The 21252-nt window shown below is 34.0% G+C and overlaps 2 protein-coding genes across 3 annotated transcripts in view; both read left to right on the forward strand.

Annotated features, from left to right (window-relative positions):
• LOC126708058 (mitochondrial carrier protein CoAc1) overlaps positions 1 to 11432 on the forward strand; it is a 53396-nt gene extending 41964 nt beyond the window's left edge. Inside the window, exons 6-7 of one of the 2 annotated variants that reach the window (XM_050407891.1) lie at positions 10355 to 10483; positions 10977 to 11432. In XM_050407891.1, coding sequence (XP_050263848.1) covers positions 10355 to 10483; positions 10977 to 11078 — 231 coding nt within the window. In that variant the 3' untranslated portion in view covers positions 11079 to 11432. The remainder of the gene's footprint in view (positions 1 to 10354; positions 10484 to 10976) is intronic. The other variant, XM_050407884.1, reaches the window with a different exon arrangement.
• A 5620-nt stretch (positions 11433 to 17052) lies between these two features.
• On the forward strand, positions 17053 to 21034 carry LOC126716155 (uncharacterized). The gene is made up of 5 exons (XM_050417186.1): positions 17053 to 17220; positions 17341 to 17480; positions 17665 to 18824; positions 19037 to 20338; positions 20418 to 21034. Exons 1-5 carry the CDS (start codon positions 17053 to 17055, stop codon positions 21032 to 21034), a joined length of 3387 nt encoding a protein of 1128 aa, XP_050273143.1.
• Positions 21035 to 21252: the final 218 nt, after the last annotated feature.

Genomic DNA, 21252 nt, shown 5'->3' on the forward strand with positions numbered 1-21252 from the left:
TCATCATCGTCGAAAATCAGCCCCCCCATGTAAAAAATCCTGACTACGCCCCTGGGTGTGCGTGGACTTTATTGCGGTGTAGGTATGTATGTGCTACATTGTTGTGTCCATTACCTTTCAGTGTGGTGAGCCATTACACGGCATTTATGAGTATTGAAAGGGTTTTTTTTTTTTTTTTTTGGGTTTGAGGGTGGGGGCAATTGCCTTTTTTTTTCCCCCATTTTATAGCTGAGCTCCATAATTATCCTTGTCAAAGTTGTTTGTCATTTTTTTCCCCTTTCCCTATGTGATATAAAATATTGGGTGGTTAATATTCATTAAAAACTTCCTTTTTTTGAGTAGGCCCAACACTCACTAGAATCCTTCCTTATACTGGTTTAAAGTTCTACATATATGAGGAACTCAAGAGGTATGTTCCTGAAGAGCATCAAACGTCCATTATGATGCGTCTCGCCTGTGGAGCTCTTGCTGGGTTATTTGGGCAGACCTTCACGTACCCATTAGATGTTGTCAGGAGGCAGATGCAGGTATTGCCTATTACAATCCTTTTACACTGTTGGTAGCAAGGGAGCTGCTTTTTATATGTAAAAATTTGTCCTTTTTAAAGTTGTTTAATCATATATATGGCAGGAAAAAGTTATTTGATTTTTTCCCAATTGTTATTGAATTAATGTTGTTTGGTTTAAAAGTTGTGTTGTGTATCTGAGAGTTAAGCCTTTTTAAATATAGACCACTATCTGTTTTTTTTAAGACATTCTCCTTTCTCTCTATATGTGTGTTAAAATACTTAGTATTCTTAAAAAAAAAAAAAAATGTTGTTTGGTAGAAACCTTATTTTTGGTAAGTAATTTTTTGGGTTAAAACCATTGCTACAAGATGAATATATAGAGAATTCAAAATCATATACTGCTAATAGGATACACAAACTTTGATATTTATAATTGATATGATGAATTGGGAAACTGTGAAACAACTTGGGATTGATTGTGAGTAGCTCAAAGGCAGCCTGTTATATTTGGGACACTAGCAATTTTGAAGATTTGCCGTCTCATAATTTGTTATTTGGATAGTTTCAATTATCACATTTTGCTCTTAGATACATAGATGCTTTTTGGTTTGGTTTGTGACACTTCAGTGTTTAGCTCCCTTTAGCTACATTAGCCAGTTTGGTAAACTTTAATTAAATTTGATCATGTGATCAGAGGATATATATATATATATATTCTATGACTCATATATTCTCAAAATTGATACATTTAATCCATCGTATCACAGATTGATTCTCAAATTTAATTACAAGACATTTTTCCTTTGCACCACAAGATAATACACTTGCGAGAAACTCAACACATAAACATTGGTTTAGTGGCTTAAAATATATACTTGTGCATGGTTATCCTTTTACTAAGCTTAAGAATGTTATCTATGATTGGACAATTGGATAGACTCTAAGGAGGTATGAGTCGTGAAGTAGAAATGTTTTATTTTCTTAAAATCTGTATTAGAAGGTGATGCATTTGTGTTATTCAAAAGTGGCAACATAAGAAGTTAATGGTGTCTAAAATCTATATTAATATCTATATCTATATAATATCTATAAGCCGAAGCATAATATTTATTGCTGCTATACTCCTATTAAGCCACATCAACATAACATTTCGATCCATTCAGTATAGTTCGGTTCCATTCAGTCCACTTTAGTTCATTTGGTCCATTTCGGTCCAATTTCATCCAATTCTGTTCATTCTGTCTACTTCAATAGAATTTGGTCCATTTTGGTCTTATTTGGTGCACTTGAACCTCATTCAGTCCACTTCAGTACATTTCAGTCCACTTCAATCCCATTCAGTCCAATTGCGTCCCATTTCATCCACTTCAGTACAATTCTGTTCAATTAAGTCCACTTTAGTACAATTCAGTCCTAGTCAGTCTACTTCAGTCCAGTTTGGTCCACTTTAATCCATTTGGACTAATTGAACCTTAAATTAATCCATTTAAATCTTTTTATTAAATTATATTATATTATATTATATATATATATATATATATATATTTATATATGTATTGTTGTTGAATGCAAATGTGTTCCATTATATAAAACTTTTAAAAATAGAAAATATTTTTACAAATACAGCACTATTTAACTTACAAATATCATGTGGGTTTACGACTAATCTTTGGATAAAGGGTTGTTACACTTTTTATATTTAAAGAGAAAATGAAGTAATAATTTTATGCTGGTGAAATCACATGTCTTAGTACTATCATAGCACAAAAAGTGATTGATTGTTGACACCCTGGCTTATGGGACTCAACTCTCACATCATATCTATTTTTTGATTTAGGGTCTATTTGAATACTGTTTATTGTTGAAAATTGAAAATATTGTAATAAAATAATTTTTAAATATGTGAATAGTGCCGTGGGACCCAGTTTTAAAGTTGATTTTGCCAAATTCTGTACTTGCGGATCCCGTAAACAGTATATAGAACCTACTATTTTAAACACAAACGCAGACACAAACCCAAATTCAGCTGTATCCAAACTCTCACTTAACATATTGTCACCATCAATAACAAGGCTACAGTCGTTCAGAGTACAAGCCTACAGCCACAATCATTTTGCCATTATTTGCTCACATGTCATTCATGTTATGCAATTAGTGTTGTAATTAGTTTTGCACGCGTGTCATAATTTAATTAGTTGTAACTAGAATTAGTTAGTTAGATTTCATTCTGTTAGGCTTGTTAGTTTGTTGATAGGCTCCGTATCTGTGTTTATAAACAGAGCAGCACATGTAATTATTTAGATCTTTTTTCTAATTTTTCATTCAAGATTGTGAATTTCACTCTCAAAATTCTTTTTCATCTTCCTAATTTTCCTTTGAATTCCTCTTCAAGAATATTTTTCATTGAATCCTTAGGAATAAGCTTTCCTTCATTTCCATGGCTGAAGCTTCAGCAACTTCTGATTCTATTACCGCTCCTACAACTACAAACAGTTCTTGTTAGCCAATTACTCATTGTCAAAAACTATCAAACCTGGTCTCGCTCAATGATCATGGCTCCCATAGCCAAGACTAAAATTGGTTTTGTCAATGGCACAATATACCAATGAATACCGCCCAATTTTCAGTCGTTGGATAAGATGCAACACAATGGTGCCCTCCTGGATTCTCAATTCTATTTCTACTAATAACTATATAAAAAGAGGCAATGCCTCTTTCTACAGTAAACTTGGTTTAGTCCATTGGTAAGCAAAACTCACCGTTTTGTCTTTTTTTTTTTTTTTTAGTCACGCCATTTCGGTTTGCTTTTTTAAAATATTTATATGAGTTGCCACGTATATTGTTATATTGCACAATAAATTTCACAATATTTTCATAATTATTTAGGTGTCAATTTCTTATAACCTAAAATAAAATAATAAAATATGAGAATGTGACTAACCACAACTGAAAATAAATGTTTTTATGAAAATTTTGTAACACTTGCTGTTATCACAATATTATTACAATTGTTGAGGTCTCAGTTTCTTATAGATCCAATAAAAATAATAAAATAAGAGACTGAGAATTACTATAATCTAAAACTCAAAATACATGAAGAAAATTTTGGGGATGTTAAAATTTAGTTGGAGTATTTTAGACATTACACAATAAATATTTTAAGAATCATAAGGCTTTATTAAGGTTTAGCTGAGAGAATAACAATATGACATATTTGCTATTTTCCAAAATATTGAGGGAAAAATTGAATGATTTTAAAATTTAAGGAGAAATGTTATGTCTACAACATTTTCATAATAATTTCACAACAAATTTTATGTGGCAATGTATCTTTGATGGATAAAAAAGTGATATCAGTAGCAGGCTCAGTTTAAAACCAATAACAACTTGTTATTTAGAATTTATTCTAAAAAAATTATGGATATAGCATTTCTCTCAAATAAAAAAATATATATCTATTCGGATCCTAAAAATGAAGGTATTGTGAAAATGTTGTAATATTTTGTTGTATTCTTAGACTTCTTTTTTAATATAGTCAAATTGGGTGAGCCAAAATTCACGGTTTCACACACAATTTTCTTGTGCTGTCTTTTTGTTTGTTTGTTTTTAATGCATAATTTTAAAACTAGTAATAATTTTTCACCTAAAATTTGTTGTGAAAATGATGTGGACGTAAAAAAATAAAATAATAATATAAAATTGAGACCTACCACATCTAGGAATGAAAAAAATTGCGAAAATGTTGTGACATTTTGTTGTGTTTCTAGGATTCTTTTTTGTATGACATTTTGTTGTCTTCCTAGACTTTTTTTTTTGTTTAATCAAATTTGGTAAGCCAAAATTCATTGTTTTAGGCACATTTTTCTTCAATTGGCTTTTTATTTGTTTTTTTTTTTTTTAATGCACAGTCAAAAGTGGTTAGCCTAATTTAAAACCAGTAACAATTTATCACCTAGGATTTATTATGAAAATGTTGTGGATGTAACATTTCTCTAAAATAAAATAATAAAATATCAGACCAAAACCCACCATAGCTAGAAACAAAGGTATTGTAAAAATATCGTGACATTTTGTTGTGTTCTTAGACTTCGTTTTTCAATTTGTTGAACCAAAATTCATTGTTTTATGCATAATTTTTTTAGGTTGATTTTTTTAACACATTGTTTCAAGTTATTAAAAAAAAAAACACACACACACACACACACATTGTTTTACATACGCAAATTGACGAAGTAACACTTTTCTCCTTTATGTTTAGGGTAGTTTCATTCCCCCCTAAATTAAAGTTGAATAATTTCCTCCTTTATATTTTGTAAATGAGCATATACTCCTACTGTTACTCTCTTAATCAAACCCTAACGAAATCTTATAATTCCTAAAATTTCCATAATGCAATGTCTAAAATACTCCTACTAAATTTTAATGTCCCAAAAAATTTCTTCTTGTATTTTGAATATTATGTGGTAGATTGGTAGTCATGCTTGGAAAGTTAGAATGATGATATATGGTGTTCTATTTGTTACCTAGAGAACACTAATTTATTAGTTTTAAATCTTCTAGACTTATAATTTTATTTAATAGAAACTTTGATGACAAATGTCTTTTGTTATTTTGTTCTTTTTTTTAATTTCTTTTCCTACTTAAAAGGGTGTTCATTAAAAATAAGTAAGCTAAACATCGTAGCCTGACTCATAAAATAAGATGATAAAGAATGAAGTATGAATAAAAAAATCTTCATTGTAGATGGTTGCAAGTATTTAATTTGGTGAAGATCTTCAAAAAAATTGTAGCATATATCATCATTCATTGCAAAAATTTAAATATTGTGGAAAGATGATGACATTCATTATCATTTTTTGTAGCATTTTTTGGTAAGTAGATATTACATTTAGTAAATAGATTCTAAGAAATTGTCATAGTAAATATTAAATAGATATTCAAATAGCTATTTTAAATTTAAGTACATGATTTTATACTTCTTCAACCAAAAAAAAAAATCTATATCAATTTTCTGACTAAAGGGGCAACACGTGCCTTGCACGTGCAACCCACACTAGTCTAAATTAAAGACGTTGTTTCCAGTGTGATTATTTACATGTAGACAGCTTGAGATGTCCGGCTGGATCTTCAAGAGAGGTTTGCATAAAGGAAAGGCACCTGGAATCTTTCATATTTAGAAGGCAATCTCATTTCTTGCTCAAGATTGGTCCATTTTGAGTGCTTATTTTACTAGGCTTAAAAAACTTTGGGATGAGTTATCTAATTACAAGGTCTGGATTGGTTATCGTATTCAAGAATACATTATGCATTTCTCAGTATTGTTTTCAAAGCAATTTGGACCACTTTTTAGTTGGAATTACTTCCAAACTATCAAGATACCTTCAATTAACCTTTGTTGATATATTGAGATCATCATTGGAGTCGAGAACTAAAGATTATTAACTAGTACAAAATGAAGTGTTTATAGATAATTCTTTTTACTCAACCTACATTCTCAGATTCAATATTAAGTGTTCCATTTTCAAACAACTACATCTCATTCATTTCAAATCCAAATTAGGTCAAATCTATGTCCATTTTAAAATTTTGGATGTCTACTTACCAATGAAACAATTTTCACATAGAAATTCATTATAGTAGGAAAGATAAGGAAAAAGATCATCAAATTCTCATATTTAAGCATATTAAAAGTTAGTTGTCTCTGAGCAACTTTTGGCCCAAACTCAAACCTATATAGTATTGTAGAAGCCATTATAAACCTTTAAAGTTCAAATAAGACTGATGTCACATACATGGAGAATACAAGTGTGTATAATTTACAAAATGTATAGATGCAAAATATTAATCATAAGATATGTTATACAATGCAATTGATATGATGCTTGACTATCGAGCCTCTAGCATGGTAATAGTAATTTCATTGACTAAGGATGACTGGTTCTTCCTTGACGAAGGTGGTTTTTTTCCTACAAAGAAACCTAGCTCTTTGGGTTTAGGTAATGAACCCTCACTATGCAACAGCATAACCACAGATGACATATTTGGCCGATCGTCATGATGTTGTTGCAAACATAAGAAACTAATATGGAAGCAACGTATAATCTTTGATAGGATGCCAGAGTCCTCTAAGCAAGTATCAATCAATTCTAAAGGCCTACCTTCTTTCCATAATTTCCATGCCTAAAATATTTAAAAATTCTCTATCATTATTTGTATCATTATATGTCAGACAGGGGATGAAAGTTGTTGAAAACTCACATGTTCAACAAGGTTTAGACTATGGTCTTCATGGAACTAGCCTCGATTTCTCTTTCCACTTATTATCTCCAACAACAATATTCCAAAACTAAAAACATCAGATTTTACTAAAAATATACCATCAATTGCGTATTTAGGTGCCATATAATCACTGTAAAAACATAATTAAGCATTAAAATATTTGATTAAAAAAATGTCAACAATAAAACATGTTGAGAATACGTACTATGTTCCAACCACTCGTTTTGTGTTTCCTTCGATCTGATCCCCACTAACAATTCTAGCCATACCGAAATCAAAAATTTTTGGAATCATCTTACTATCAAGTAAACCATTGCTTGCTTTGAAGTCTCTATGTATAATCCTCAATCTAGAATCTTCGTGAAGATAGAGAAGCCCTCGTGCAATCCCACAGATAATGTTAAAACGTATAGACCAACCCAAAGCTTTAGCTCTTGTTTGATCTGAGAGGTTTCTCATTTATGTTAATACTAAGTTCAACATGAATAATGAAACAAGAAATTGGTATTTCTTCAAATAACAATGAAAACTTTCATTGAATTTGGTAAAAATTATTTGTTTTAGAGAAGTTCAAACCAAAAATGAAGGAATCCAAGCTTCCATTGTGCATATATTCATAAATTAGGATTTTCTCATCTCCTTCAATGCAATAGCCCAAAAGCCTAACAAGATTTCGATGCTGCAATTTGGCGATTAGTATAACTTCATTTTTAAACTCATTCAATCCTTGTCCAGAATTCCATGAAAGCCTTTTCACAGCAATTTCTTTTCCTTCTAGTAGTGTACCCTCAAATTTCAAATATGCAAGTAGGTTTTTTTTTTTTATTGAAGTTGAGTATGGTAAGAATTGCTCTTTTGTGATCTTTATAAAAGCATGTTGCAGAGTTACCTTATATACAAGTCCAAAGCCACCTTCACCAAGCTTGTTATTACTTGAAAAGTTGTCAGTGGCAGTGGCTATGATAGCTAGGGTGAAGAATGTGACCTCCATGTCTTCACTTTGGCTTTCAATGTTCTGGTCTATCATCACATTATTCTCCAATTTCTCTGCTAAGATCATGATGGGCTTCACATTATACATAGGAAATAAGAATAGGGCAATTGTTAAATTCGGTTTAGACCCACTGGTTAATTACACAACAGAATTATTATTTGATTTCAAATCAACTAAATTAGGCAATCCAAAATATCAATATCAATAATCAAAATACAATAAGTGACCAAGTCATAAAGAAAAATAAAATAAAATAAAACTATAAACGCATAAGACACGTAGGTTGTGTTTAACATTGGCTTAAAAAGTCTTTTTTTTTTTTAATTATTTGGCTTATTTTTGCTTCTATTTAGCTTATTTTTTATACTATTCATAGGTCCCATTGCACTTTTTGATACTATTCATAGGTCTCACTGTACTATTTCAATTACTTTTTAACTTTATCTACAATACTTTCATCAAAAAAAATTTAATCTCAATTAAATAAGTTATTCCCAAACAGACTTGTAATATGATTATGAAGTGAAAAACCTATGGAGAACTCTCTAAAGGAAAAAAGGACTATATGTGTAAACTACTCCCACTAAGGCAATCAACTAGAAAAGGATGTGTTATACAGTCTTGAAAAAAAAATTGTACCTGGCTTTAATTTCCCAACAGATAACTTCTGCGACTCACAATAGCTTTTTTTTTTTTTTTAAACTTTGAGCTTCTTCCTATATGGATTCCTTCGATTCCTTCATGAATGGCAGGTCTGTTTAAATTAACTAGAACCTTTGGTGCACTCCAATTAAGGTACCTCCTTGAATATTTGATCTACAGTCAACTCACTAGAAGAAATGCTATGTGGTTTTGAGCTTTGGATCACAAGATTTTATAAAACTACCAGGATTCTCTCAAGAAAGCTCATGGACGAAAGGCATGATTTTTTCACTAAAAGTGTTGTGCTAGTTTCTGCCTTTCCAACTTTACTGGAAATCTTGCATAAGATAGTATAAATTGGTGTTTACATATACGGTTATAATCCTAATCAAAACAAAGATTTAGATTTTTTTTTTTTTTTTTGTGATTCTCGTTCAATGGGCCATTTCAGCCCATCTTTTTTTTTTTTTTTTTTTTGAGCAAATTTCAGCCCATCTATATTTACTAGCTTGAGTCAACCTCTTGGTCCCCCCGCTTTACGCCACAATATATTTTAGCCTTACCAATATTTTGCAAATTTTATTCCTTACCATTATTTTTCTTAAGATCAAATGGCTAAAACTCAACAGCTTTTCTTGTTCAACATCTTATTAGCTGCTTTGTACGTTTTTAGAATTTCAATTAAGGGTCTGCTTTGTGCGTCTACTTTCCTTTTCAGTGCAATCCATACGTGCACTAAACAATCTTGAAATATCTTTTCCAAATGGGTCAGAGAAAGAAATATTACCTCTGAAGTTTGTCCTTTTGCTAATGCAGTGGGGAATCAAGAGCACGCCAAAAACGACCGCAATTGCAACCACAACTATCACTATAACCTTCATCTTTTGCTTGTCTTTCTCCTCTTTATGATTGACTTTGCAGAAGAAAAGCAAAAATATTTTAGTAATGCAATAAAATAGATGGAAACAACAAAGATTATAGCTTCAATGGCATGTAAAAATATAAATTAATTAAAGAGCAATAAAGACCGTAGGCCTATTACCTTGCTCTGAAGCAGGTATTGTCTATTACATTCCTTTTACACTGTTGGTAGCAAGGGAGCTGCTTTTTCTTTAACTGACTAAACACCAGAAGTTTTTTCTGGGGCAAGCAAAAGTTGATGCAAGAGGAAGCCATGAGGGTAATATAGCTATTAATATCTCTATGAACCATGTTCTGAGCTCATGGTAGCTAAATGCCGGTGAAAATTTTGAGGGTTTCTGTCCGAGGACGTTTTTTTTTTTTACAGCAAGCCACATGGTGAACTGGTCAGGGTTGCTGTTTGATTAATAATTGTATACGTATACTATCTCCCTCGGTTTGGTTTTACTCATTGATATTAGCTATATATAAATTTGATTGTAAGCAACATATCAAAGCTGGGGTAGACGCCTAGATTTGATCCATTAATTGAATGTTTTGACTCATGCTGTAAACTAATCAGTTTGGTACAGGTTTTACAAATCATTTTACGGGTGGTGAACCAATGATAGAGATTTACTGAAAATTCCAGAGGTCAACTACATGCAATAGCTATCAAAATTATGAAATTATTCCTGATACATGAAGAAATTGGACCGCCAGATTTGAACTTTTTTAAAATTGTAAGGATTAAAACTAATTACTGAACAAGATACAATGTAGTTGCTATATTGACCTCAGGCTGTAGATGGGGATATTTAAAATTAATAATGCATCTCAAGTTTACTTACCAAGGGTTGGCTTGAGCTCAAACGCAACAAGCCAAGAAATAACTTGCACAAAGCTTTTGCAATCCATTGGCTTGACATTCTTGAAACATTGATGCCATTGTAATTGCCAAATCAAGTTGATACTTTAACATGAATTACATGGATCTGATGCTTTACATTACTTGTGGGGTGCAATTGCAGGTTGAAAATTTGCAACCTTCATTCCAAGGAAGTGCCAGATATAGAAACACATGGGAAGGTCTTACTACTATTGTTCATAATCAAGGATGGAGACAGTTGTTTGCAGGTCTAAGCATTAACTATATAAAGGTAATTGTTGATAGTTACTTTATACATGCTCTGTCTGGATTTCAGATTGATGCTTTTCAAGATATTGTCTTCTAGTTAAATTCTTCTGTAATTGCTGCACTTTTCTGTGGTTAGCTTTCTAGGATTTCATGTTGGCCAGAATGTGCATTAGCATATATTAATTGATGTTCTTGAATCACTGCAACAATGTGGTGTTATGCTCTCACTAAATATATTTCTTACCAAAAAACATGCATGTGCAGAGAGTTGTTCTTTTTCTTATAGTTCAATGAAGTAGGTTTGTCTGTCTATGATGTATCTATCATTGATGCTTCAAAGAAGAATTTTAGACACTGATTGCTTAGACCAATCTTTTTAAGGTGTGAAGTACAAGTACATGGACCACTTAAGCTGTTAAGAAGAGAATACAAAGTTATTAAGGGTGACCTTGTTTGTGTGATTGGTCTCTTGAAGCACAAGTGTCTTGCTAACAATGATTATACTATGTCCTTAGATTGTTCCTTCTGTGGCCATTGGTTTCACTGCGTACGACATGATGAAGTTTTGGCTCCGCATCCCACCTCGACAGAAGACTCAATCAATATATGCTGCCTAATTCCTTTGGAATAAGACCATAAATGCAACTTGGTTACATTGGCTGTGCAATGCAGAATGATGCACGATCTATAGATGCAAGTAATCAACAAAGGTGTCCTCAAAATAATACTCTATGATTGTCTTAGTCAATGATTAGTAAGATATGGTGAACTAAAGTGGGTCCAAGTTGTAAACTTGGTCTTAAGTCTGTTGAGATTCTATTTATATTCAAGACAGTGTGCTTGTTTTATTGGGGAGAAAAATAATTTTATATGTAAAAATTTGTCCTATTTAAAGTCGTTTAATCATATGGCAGGAAAAAGTGATTTGATTTTTTCCCAATTGTTATTGAATTAATGTTGTTTGGTTTAAACCTTATTTTTTGTAAGTAATTTTTTGGGTTAAAACCATTGCCACAAGATGAATATAGAGAGAATTCAAAATCATATTCCGCTAATAGGATACACAAACTTTGATATTTAATATTGATACGATGAATTGGGAAACTGTGAAACAACTTGGGATTGATTGTGACTAGCTCAAAGGCAACCTGTTATATTTGCGACACCAGCAATTTTGAAGATTTGCCGTCTCATAATTTGTTATTTGGATAGTTTCAATTATGACATTTTGCTCTTAGATACATAGATGCTTTTTGGTTTGGTTTGTGACACTTCAGTGTTTAGCTCCCTTTAGCTTTTAGATACGTTAGTCAGTTTGGTAAACTTTAATTAAATTTGATGATGTGATCAGAGGGTATATATATATATATTCTATGACTTGTATATTCTTAAAATTGATACATCTGACCCATCGTTTCACAGATTGATTCTCAAATTTAATGACAAGACATTTTTCCTCTGCGCCACAAGATAATACACTTGCGATACACTCAACACATAAACATTGATTTGGTGGCTTAAAATATATACTTGTGCATGGTTAGCCTTTTACTGAATTTAAGAATGTAATCTATGATTGGACAATTGGGTAGACTCTGAGGAGGTATGAGACATGAACTAGAAATGTTTTTTTCTTAAAATCTAGTTATCCTTTTACTAAGTTTAAGAATGTGAACTATGATTGGACAATTGGGTAGACTCTGAGGAGGTATGAGTTGTGAAGTAAAAATGTTTTTTTCTTAAAATCTGGTTATCCTTTTACTAATTTAAGAATGTGATCTATGATTGGACAATTGGGTAGACTTTGAGGAGGTATGAGTCGTGAAGTAGAAATGTTTTTTTCTTAAAATCTAGTTATCCTTTTACTAAGTTTAAGAACGTGAACTATGATTGGACAATTGGGTAGACTCTGAGAAGGTATGAGCCGTGAAGTAGAAATGTCTTTTTCTTTTTTTTGAAGGGTGAAATGTCTTTTTCTTAAAATCTATATTAGAAGGTGATGCATTTGTGTTATTCAAAAGTGGCAACTTAAGAAGTTAATGGTCTCTGAAATCTATATTAATATCTATATCTATATAATATTTATAAGTTGAAACATAGCATTTTTTGTTGTTACACTCCTATTAAGCCACATTAACATAACATTTTGATCCATTCAATATAGTTCGGTCCACTTCAGTTCATTTGGTCCATTTCGGTCCCATTCCATCCAATTCAGTTGATTCCATCCACTTCAGTAAAATTCGGTCCACTTTGGTCCTGGTCGGTGCATTCAGTCTCATTCTGTCCACTTCAGTCCAATTTGGTCCACTTTAATCCATTTGGATTAATTGAGCCTTAAATTGATCCATTTAAATCTTTTTATTAAATTTTATTATATATATATATATATATATGTGTGTATGTATTGTTGTTGAATGCAAAATATATTATATGTTCCATTATATAAAACTTATAAAAATAGAAAATATATTACATACGCTATTTAACTTACAAATTTTATATTATATTCTTATAAAATAATTATATTATATTTTTCCACATATCGTGTGGGTTTACTACTAATACTATCATAGCACGGATAGTGGTTGATTGTGGACACCCTGGCTTATGGAGTTATGGTTCTCAACTCTCACATGTCTTCATACTACCATAGCACAGGAAGTGGTTGACTGTAGACACCCTGGCTTATGGGTCTCAACTCTCATATGTATTAGCTGAAAGCGTCATTGCGAATGCGAGAGATGGCGAAAGGCCTTATGAGATGAACAACTTCACACGGTATGATCAGATCATTGTCACAAAAGGCTACAAAGAGTACCATTGTATTATATATGCAGGAAAGGGTCTTTTTATTTTGGCATGCACTCATATTCAACACGGACTTTTTTATGCCAAGTTGCCAACTTGCATGCCTTATGGTTATGGACCACAAATATTTATAACGTAATAATGTAAATGGGTCTACTTTAGAACTGAGAGAAGTTAATACCTTCAGCTACCATTTTAACTTGTAAATGCAAACTGCTTGTTGACTCCAAACGAACATTTGCTAATCAAAGATTGGTTTGAACTTTGGAGAGTACTGTGCTATATAATCACAGTAAGGCTGTCCATGCAAATGGGCTATCACAATCATTCTTTGCTGACTTGGCGGCTGGTTACTCAGTTTTAATATATTGTTAGATTCTTTTAATTTTATTTCCGAGTTTGAACTTGTCACCAGGTTGTATTTGTATATTTAGATTTTTTTTTTTAATTTTTAAGATAATCCTAATGATTAATTAATTAAGATTATATTCTTTAAGTTAATTAAGAAATTCAATTTTCATGTTTTAACTTATAGAATTACAGTCCCCGATCTTATATTGGTCAAATTCATATAATTTTAACTAAAAATATAACTATTTATATCATCAACAACAACAACTATATTATTGTAACTAAATTAAATTGACTAATTTAATAATTAAGCCTACCTTAATTTCCATTTTTTACTAAATAAATGACATCTATAAACGTTTTCCTGCTGAAGCTAATCCTAATTCCCAAGTGCTCAAATGTTATGTTAAATAATGAGATAGGTTTTTGAATTTATTTTAGTTTTTTATTTTTATTTTTTTGAATATTTTGGATTGTTTATTTGTCTATATTTATTAAAAGATATATTTTTAGTAGTTATTATACTAAATGTGTGAGAAAAAACTAAAATTTAATTTATTTAAAATAAAATTTAATCAAAAGTACTAGTTTTGTTTTGTTTAAAATATTTATTAAAAAAAAAATCTTTTGGCATTTCCCAAATAGACACTACACATATATAATTATATATATCCCTGTTCCTCGAAAGGAACATATGTGTGTAATCCACTTTGCTATCAATAAGGGGTCTTATTTAACTCGAGTCTATCCACTAGTAGTAGTATCTAGTTGAAAGTCAATGTCAATCTTTGAGGTCACTACCAGGATATGTACACGTATTCAAAGACTTCTGAATAAAAACAATCACTTTACATCGTACATACCATAGTCCTAATTTCCAAGAATTTTTTTTGGTAATCATAATTTCCAAGAATTTGATCTTTGACTTTTAATTGTAACTTATAACTTAACTAAAATTTTATTTACTTTAATCCCTTTTTTTATTAACTACTGAGTATAAAAAGAAACAAATAAGTCTACTCATATCACACAATAATAATAATTTTTAAAAAAAAAATATTTTTACAATGATATAATGTGATTTGTGCACAATAAAAATAATGTTCGTAATTATTCATTAAAAAAAAAAAGTTAATAATTGGCTCAAGTGAAAGAAAGTGATATCAAGTGAATCACAAGATTCACAATGAACAATGGTAAGTGTGTATTTCTAATTTTGAGAGTTAAAAAAAATGGAGAGAGAAAGACTGAACCGTTCAGATGAGGAAGAGGATACCCTTGCTCGTAGTACCAAGAAGTTCAAAGATAGTCATCGTTTCCATGAAACGAATGTGAATGGAAAGGGAAACAAAGTGGAGAGCTATAAGGATAAGTTGGTGGGGCCGATTCCTGGAGCTTTTGCACAAGCATTTGGCTTTGATTGCTCAATGCAAGAGGACTTAGAATCTGATAATGAAGAGGAAAACGAACAGGATGGCAACATTAGAATTGGTTTTTCCAAGGAAGAGAAGGTACGTATGAGAGCTCCATGGCAAAAAGCTCTTATCATCAAAACTTTTGGGAAGAGAATGGCTTTTTCCTTCGTTGTCGAGAGGGTGCGAAAAATGTGGAATCCGTGTGGTGGCATGGATTGCATAGACTTGGGTTATGATTATTATCTTGTGAAATTTGAATTAGTGGAAGACGTGGACTTTATCCTTACGGGTGGTCCTTAGTTCATTGGCCAGCATTTTCTTACTATCAGACAATGGGAGCCAGAGTTCAAGGCTTCCACAACAACCCTCTCATCGGTAGCAGTTTGGATAAGATTACCAGAGTTACCCATGGAGTTTTATGAACCTAATGCTCTTTAAAAAATTAGGAGAGCCATTGGCCCAGTTCTAAGGATCGATTACCACACAGCTAATAAGGAACGGGGAAGGTTTGCTAGGTTATGTATTCAAGTAAACCTGGATAAGCCATTGGTAAGGAAAATTTATCTTGGTAAGCTTGAATAGTGTGTGCTTTATGAAGGTATCAATGCCCTCTGCGTTTTGTGTGGTAGGATCGGACAAAAAATAGAAGCATGCCCGTTCACAGTTAGAGAGCAACCTAAGGAGCAGAGTATGGAGTGGAATGAAGGGCACACTGAGACGCAAAGTACCCAAAGGGAAGGCGGTTTGAAGGAAAAAGAAAAACCTCAAGAAGATTATGGTGAGTGGATGGTTGTTAGCAGGAAAAAAGTGAACAGTAAAGCAAAATCAGTTCAGCGCTCTCTAGTGATGAATCAAATGGCTAAGGAACAGCTGATGCAAACGTCCTTAGCTACCACAGCTAAGCCTAGTGTGGCGGGGCAAAATAGTAAGAGTGGTAAAAGAAAAGCTCTGCACACACAAACTGTCGTGTCACAGAGGGAGACCAACGTAATGGCAATGTCCATTCTCAACAAACCAAAACTTGGCACGGGTGCTAAGGACAAGGGCGTGCGCGCAAAAATGAACCAAAAAGCAACTAATTTAGTTGGCTTGCAGTCTAATGGGGTGGGCCCGAGCAACAAGGGTGGGTTATTTGTATTTGGGTCTGAAACAGAGCAAGGCCCATTTTGTCTTTCAAGCTCTTTTAATCCAAAAGTTCACCCAAAAGAGAAACCCATCTCAACGGAGAAAGAGAGCTTTATATCTGAGCATTCTAGCTGCAACAATGGAAGTCAAAGAGAAGTGGGCGATTTATTACAAAGGAAAAGTTATTCCGGTGGGCGAAGAGACAATACGTTGGATAAAGCAAGATCCAACAGAAGTGTGGGGCTGGTTCGAGACCGTTCTGATGGTGGCGTGGAAGAACCTGTTCCCGTTAACGGAGAGAAGCAAACAGCTGGGCTATCTGCCGATGAAAGATGAAGCATGGATCATGACTTCGAACCCATGGTGGAGGTTCTTGAAGGACCGACCTCCAATTCTGGTGCCTCCGATGACAAACTCAAGGCCATTAGCCACAGGATCCGTCATGCAAAACTCGGAAAAATTTATATCAGAGGCAGAAGCGGGGTGGACGAAGCCAAGGATCACAGTAAGGAAGATATTGCAAACCAACCTAGTGGAATGCTCGTTGATGGGCAATCTGCACGGGGTGAAAATGATTCAATTTGTCGAGCCAGAGATGAATGGCACGATCCTAATCAAGGCAACTCAGGAAGAGTTGGGGATAATCAAGCATTCGATGACTTTATTCCGGGTGATATGGGAGTCGAGGAAGGAGTTGTTGGAGGTATTGAGGTTGAGAGACACTGAAGATTCTTCTTCTTTGTCTTTTTTCGATGCTTCCTCTACATATAAAATTATGAATATTCTGATTTGGAACTGCAGGGGTGCTATGAAAGCCCAATTCAGAAAGACGGTTATGGATTTGGTGGATTGGCATTCACCGATTCTCATGGTGATCACAGAAACTAGGATGAGTGGTGCAAGGGCTGATGAAATTATTGAGACTCTCCCTTTTGATGGGTATGCGGTGGCGGATACAATTGGGTTTGCAGGAGGAATCTGGATGCTCTGGCGATCAGATTTGGTTCAAGTTGATGTCCTGGCAGCTACTGAACAGGAGATTCATGCATTGATTCGGGTAAGATCTCAAACTTTTAGCTGGTTAATTAGTGCTATTTATGCAAGTCCTAGATTTGAGGAAGGGTGCATGTTGTGGAACAATCTTAGGATGCTAGCTAATATGCATGATCTGCCTTAGGCCCTCATGGGTGATTTTAATGAAGTTCTATCTGCTGATGAGAAGTATGGGGGGAATCCTATTTTCCAAAGAAGGGTTAGAGCTATTAAGGAATGTATGGATGATTACAGTATGATGGATCTTGGGTTTTCAGGTCCAAAGTATACTTGGACAAACAAGAGGGAGTTGGGTAATTTAATCAAGTGTAGATTAGACAGATGCTGGGTTAATCCGAGTTGGAAAGATTTTTATCCGGAAGCTAATGTAACCCATTTAGCTAGAATTAATTCAGATCACTGCCCCCTATTATTGAACTTGTATACTTTAGATTTCTAATGCTGACAGGCCATTTAGATTTCAGACTATTTGGCTGAGTTATAGTGAATTTCCGGTTGTTGTGAGGGATGCTTGGGCTAGTAGGGAGGGCAATCTAGCTGAGGCAATTTCTAACTTCAAGACCAAAGCTCAAAGATGGAACAAAGAAGTCTTTGGAAATGTTTTCTTAAGAAAGAAGAAGAATTTGGCTAGGCTGCTGGGTGCGCAAAGAGCTTTAGCTGTCTGCCCAAATAGTTTTTTGATCAATCTCCAAAAGCAGCTGATTGAGGAGTATAATTTAATCCTCCAAATTGAAGAAGAGTTGTGGGCTATGAAATCCAGAACTAATTGGATTATTTCAGGGGAGAGAAACACATCTTATTTTCATATCTCTGCGCTCAATAGGAGAAGTAAGAATAGAATCACTTGTGTTCAAAATAATGAGGGCGAATGGTGCCACAGTTTAGAGGAAGTTAAAGAGATTTTTAACTCAAGCTTCAAGAAGCTGTATAAGTCAGAGCAAGTTTTTTGTCCTGTTACCCCTCAATGGAGATCAAATTGGTGTGCTAAGCTTAGTCAAGAGGAAGCTGGTAGCATGACCAATATTCCATCGGATGGGGAAATTTGGAATGCTCTCAAATCAATGAAGCCTTACAAAGCTCCAAGTGTTGATGGGCTCCATGTTGGATTTTTCCAAAGATTTTGGCTAGTGGTGGGTGATTCGGTGAAGAGGGAGATCAAGGAGGTGTTTCTAAGGCAAAAGGTTCTTAAGTTTCTTAATCAAACCCTTGTTGCCCTAATCCCTAAGCAGCCCGGTCCTGAAACTGTCAGTCAGTATAGACCCATAAGTTTATGCAACACGATCTACAAGATTATTTCAAAAATTATTGTTTTGAGGCTATGCCCTTTGTTGCCATCTTTAATTTCCCCAATGCAGACAACTTTCCTTGAAGGGAGAAGGGGCACAGATAATGTCATAATTGCCCAAGAATTAATTTACTCCCTTAGGAAAAGGAAGGGGAGGATGGGGTTTATGGTTATAAAAATTGACCTTGAAAAGGCATACGATCGCTTAGAGTGGTCATTTATCAAAATGGTGCTTCAGCATTTTGGGTTTCTGGAGAGTATGATAAAGTTGATCATGAGCTGCGTGTCTACTACTACTACCACAGCTCTATTGTTCAATGGAAGTAAGCTGGATTCTTTTCAACCCTCGAGAGGAATAAGGCAGGGGGACCCTATGTCTCCCTATTTATTTCTACTGTGCATGGAATTCCTTGGAGCCCAAATCACTAGTATGTGTGAGGATAGGAGATGGGATAAGGTTAAGGCATCTAGAAGTGGGCCAAGCTTTTCCTATTTTTTTTTTTTGCTAACGACTTGATGCTTTTTGCAAAGGCAGACAGAAAAAATTGTGAAGCTATTATTGAAGTGTTGGATAATTTCTGCAACCTTGCTGGACAGAAAGTTAATCTTACCAAATCGAAGATTCTGTTTTCTCCTAATGTATCTTGCAGGAGGAGGAGAGGCATTTGTAGAAGGCTGGGGATTGCTAAAACTACCAACTTAGGTAAATACCTTGGTTTTCCCATCATTCACCAAGGTAGAGTGGGTAATGTGTATAACTTTGTGGTTAATAAAATACAAAGTAAGCAGGCTGGTTGGAGATCAAAATTACTGTCGAATGTTGGTAGATTGGTGCTTGTTAAAGCAACTGCGGCTCCTGTAGCAGAGTATTATATGCAATGCCAATCTCTTCCTGCTAAGGTTTGTGATCAAGTTGATAAGCTAATAAGGTATTTTTTATGGGGTTCAACTGAAGAAAAAAGGAGGTTGCATTTGGTTGGATGGGACAAGGTGACACTTCCTAAAGAGCTTGGTGGTTTGGGGTTGCATAAGATGAAGGACAGAAATATTGCTTTGTTAGCTAAGCTTTGTTGGAGGCTAGCCTATGAAAAGGAGGCTCCTTGGGCAAAAATGATTGTAGCCAAATACCTTTCCCCCAGTAGAATGATTGAAGAAGGAAAAAAGCTCCCTTGCTCTAGTTGTTGGGCGGCTTGTAAGAAGGGTGGCCCAGTTTATGTTAAGGGGCTAAAATGGTCTGTGAAGAATGGAGAGACGGTGAAGGTTTGGACTGATTTTTGGCTTCCAATGGGCGCTTTGAGATCTCTTATTGAAGGGCCTTTGAACCGTGATGAAGATTTTATTACTGTGAAGCAATGTTTTGATCATAATTATGAATGGCAATCTCACTGCCTATCCTTTGAATTGCCTGATCATATCCTCAATGCCATTAAAGCAACTCCATTGTCTTGTAATCAGGAGGCAAAGGATTCTCTCCAATGGGCATTCTCCAAGAATGGATTCTTCTCCTTGAAATCTGCTTATCTATTGGCAAGGGGTTTAAATCCTTTGAACCTTGATACTGTTTTGGTGGCTTGGGTGTGGAAGGTTGAAGCATTTCCTAAGATTCAATTTTTCCTTTGGCTTTGTCTTCATAACAGTGTGCCTACTAGGGAAGTTTTGGATTCAAGGGGTTTAAGTCTTGATCCCATATGCAGTTTATGTCATCAAAGCATTGAAACAATTGACCATCTTTTAAGGGGCTGTGAGTATGCTCGGGATTTTTGGCAACAACTTCAATTCTTGAATTGCATGAGGGAAACCTTCAACTTACCAATTAGTGAATGGCTTGAAGCCAGTTGTAAATCCTTGGAAGATTTTGTTTCCCATGGGAGTGTGGAATTTATGGTTGCATAGAAATAATTTTATTTTTAGGACAGGGAAGGTGGATCGGTCATGCTTTAAGAAAAGCATTAAAGATAGTGTTGAATTTTTCTCTATTGGGTTGCATGCTAAGCTGCCTAAAGCTAAATCTGTTATTGCAGTGGGTTGGGAGAAGCCTCCAATGGGGTGGGCGAAGCTTAATTCAGATAGGTCTGCTTTTGGTAATACTGGACGTGCAGGTGGAGGCAGTGTTATCAGGGACCATGATGGGCATTGGTTGAAAGGCTATGCAAGGCCTCTTGGGTGCACTAACAGTTGTATGGCAGAGCTGTGGGCCCTAAGAGATGGCCTTCTAATAGCTAAGGAGATGGGGATAAATAATCTCATCATTGAGTTGGATGCCTTAAGTGTTGTTTTGCTTATGAACAATAATACTGCCAACTTGTTAATGAAGCCGTTGCTTACTGATTGTAAGAACCTGGTGAGAGAGATTTCCAACAAGCAGATAGTTCACATCTATAGGGAGGCCAACCAATGTGCTGATGCGTTGGCCAAGCTTGGTGCTAGTAGCTTAGACTCTTTTGTTATCTTTTTATACCCGCCACCTATGGTGGAAAATATTTTAGCTTTTGATAAAGCTTGTTTACGTTGTAATAGACTTATTATTTCCTAAGTTTAATGATATATCCTTTGTTGACCCAAAAAAAAAAAATGTGTATTTCTAACATTGCAGGTATTATTGTTTACTACTTTACTGGGAATTTCTTAGTAAGTTTGGAATTAATGAGGTTGTATATATATATATATATATATATATATATATATATATATAATAGAGGTACTTCTACTATTCATATAAATAAAGAAAGTATAAAACAAAAAGAGAGCTAA

The sequence above is a fragment of the Quercus robur genome, chromosome 2 (genome assembly GCF_932294415.1).
Source record: "Quercus robur chromosome 2, dhQueRobu3.1, whole genome shotgun sequence".
NCBI classification, from domain to species: Eukaryota; Viridiplantae; Streptophyta; class Magnoliopsida; order Fagales; family Fagaceae; genus Quercus; species Quercus robur.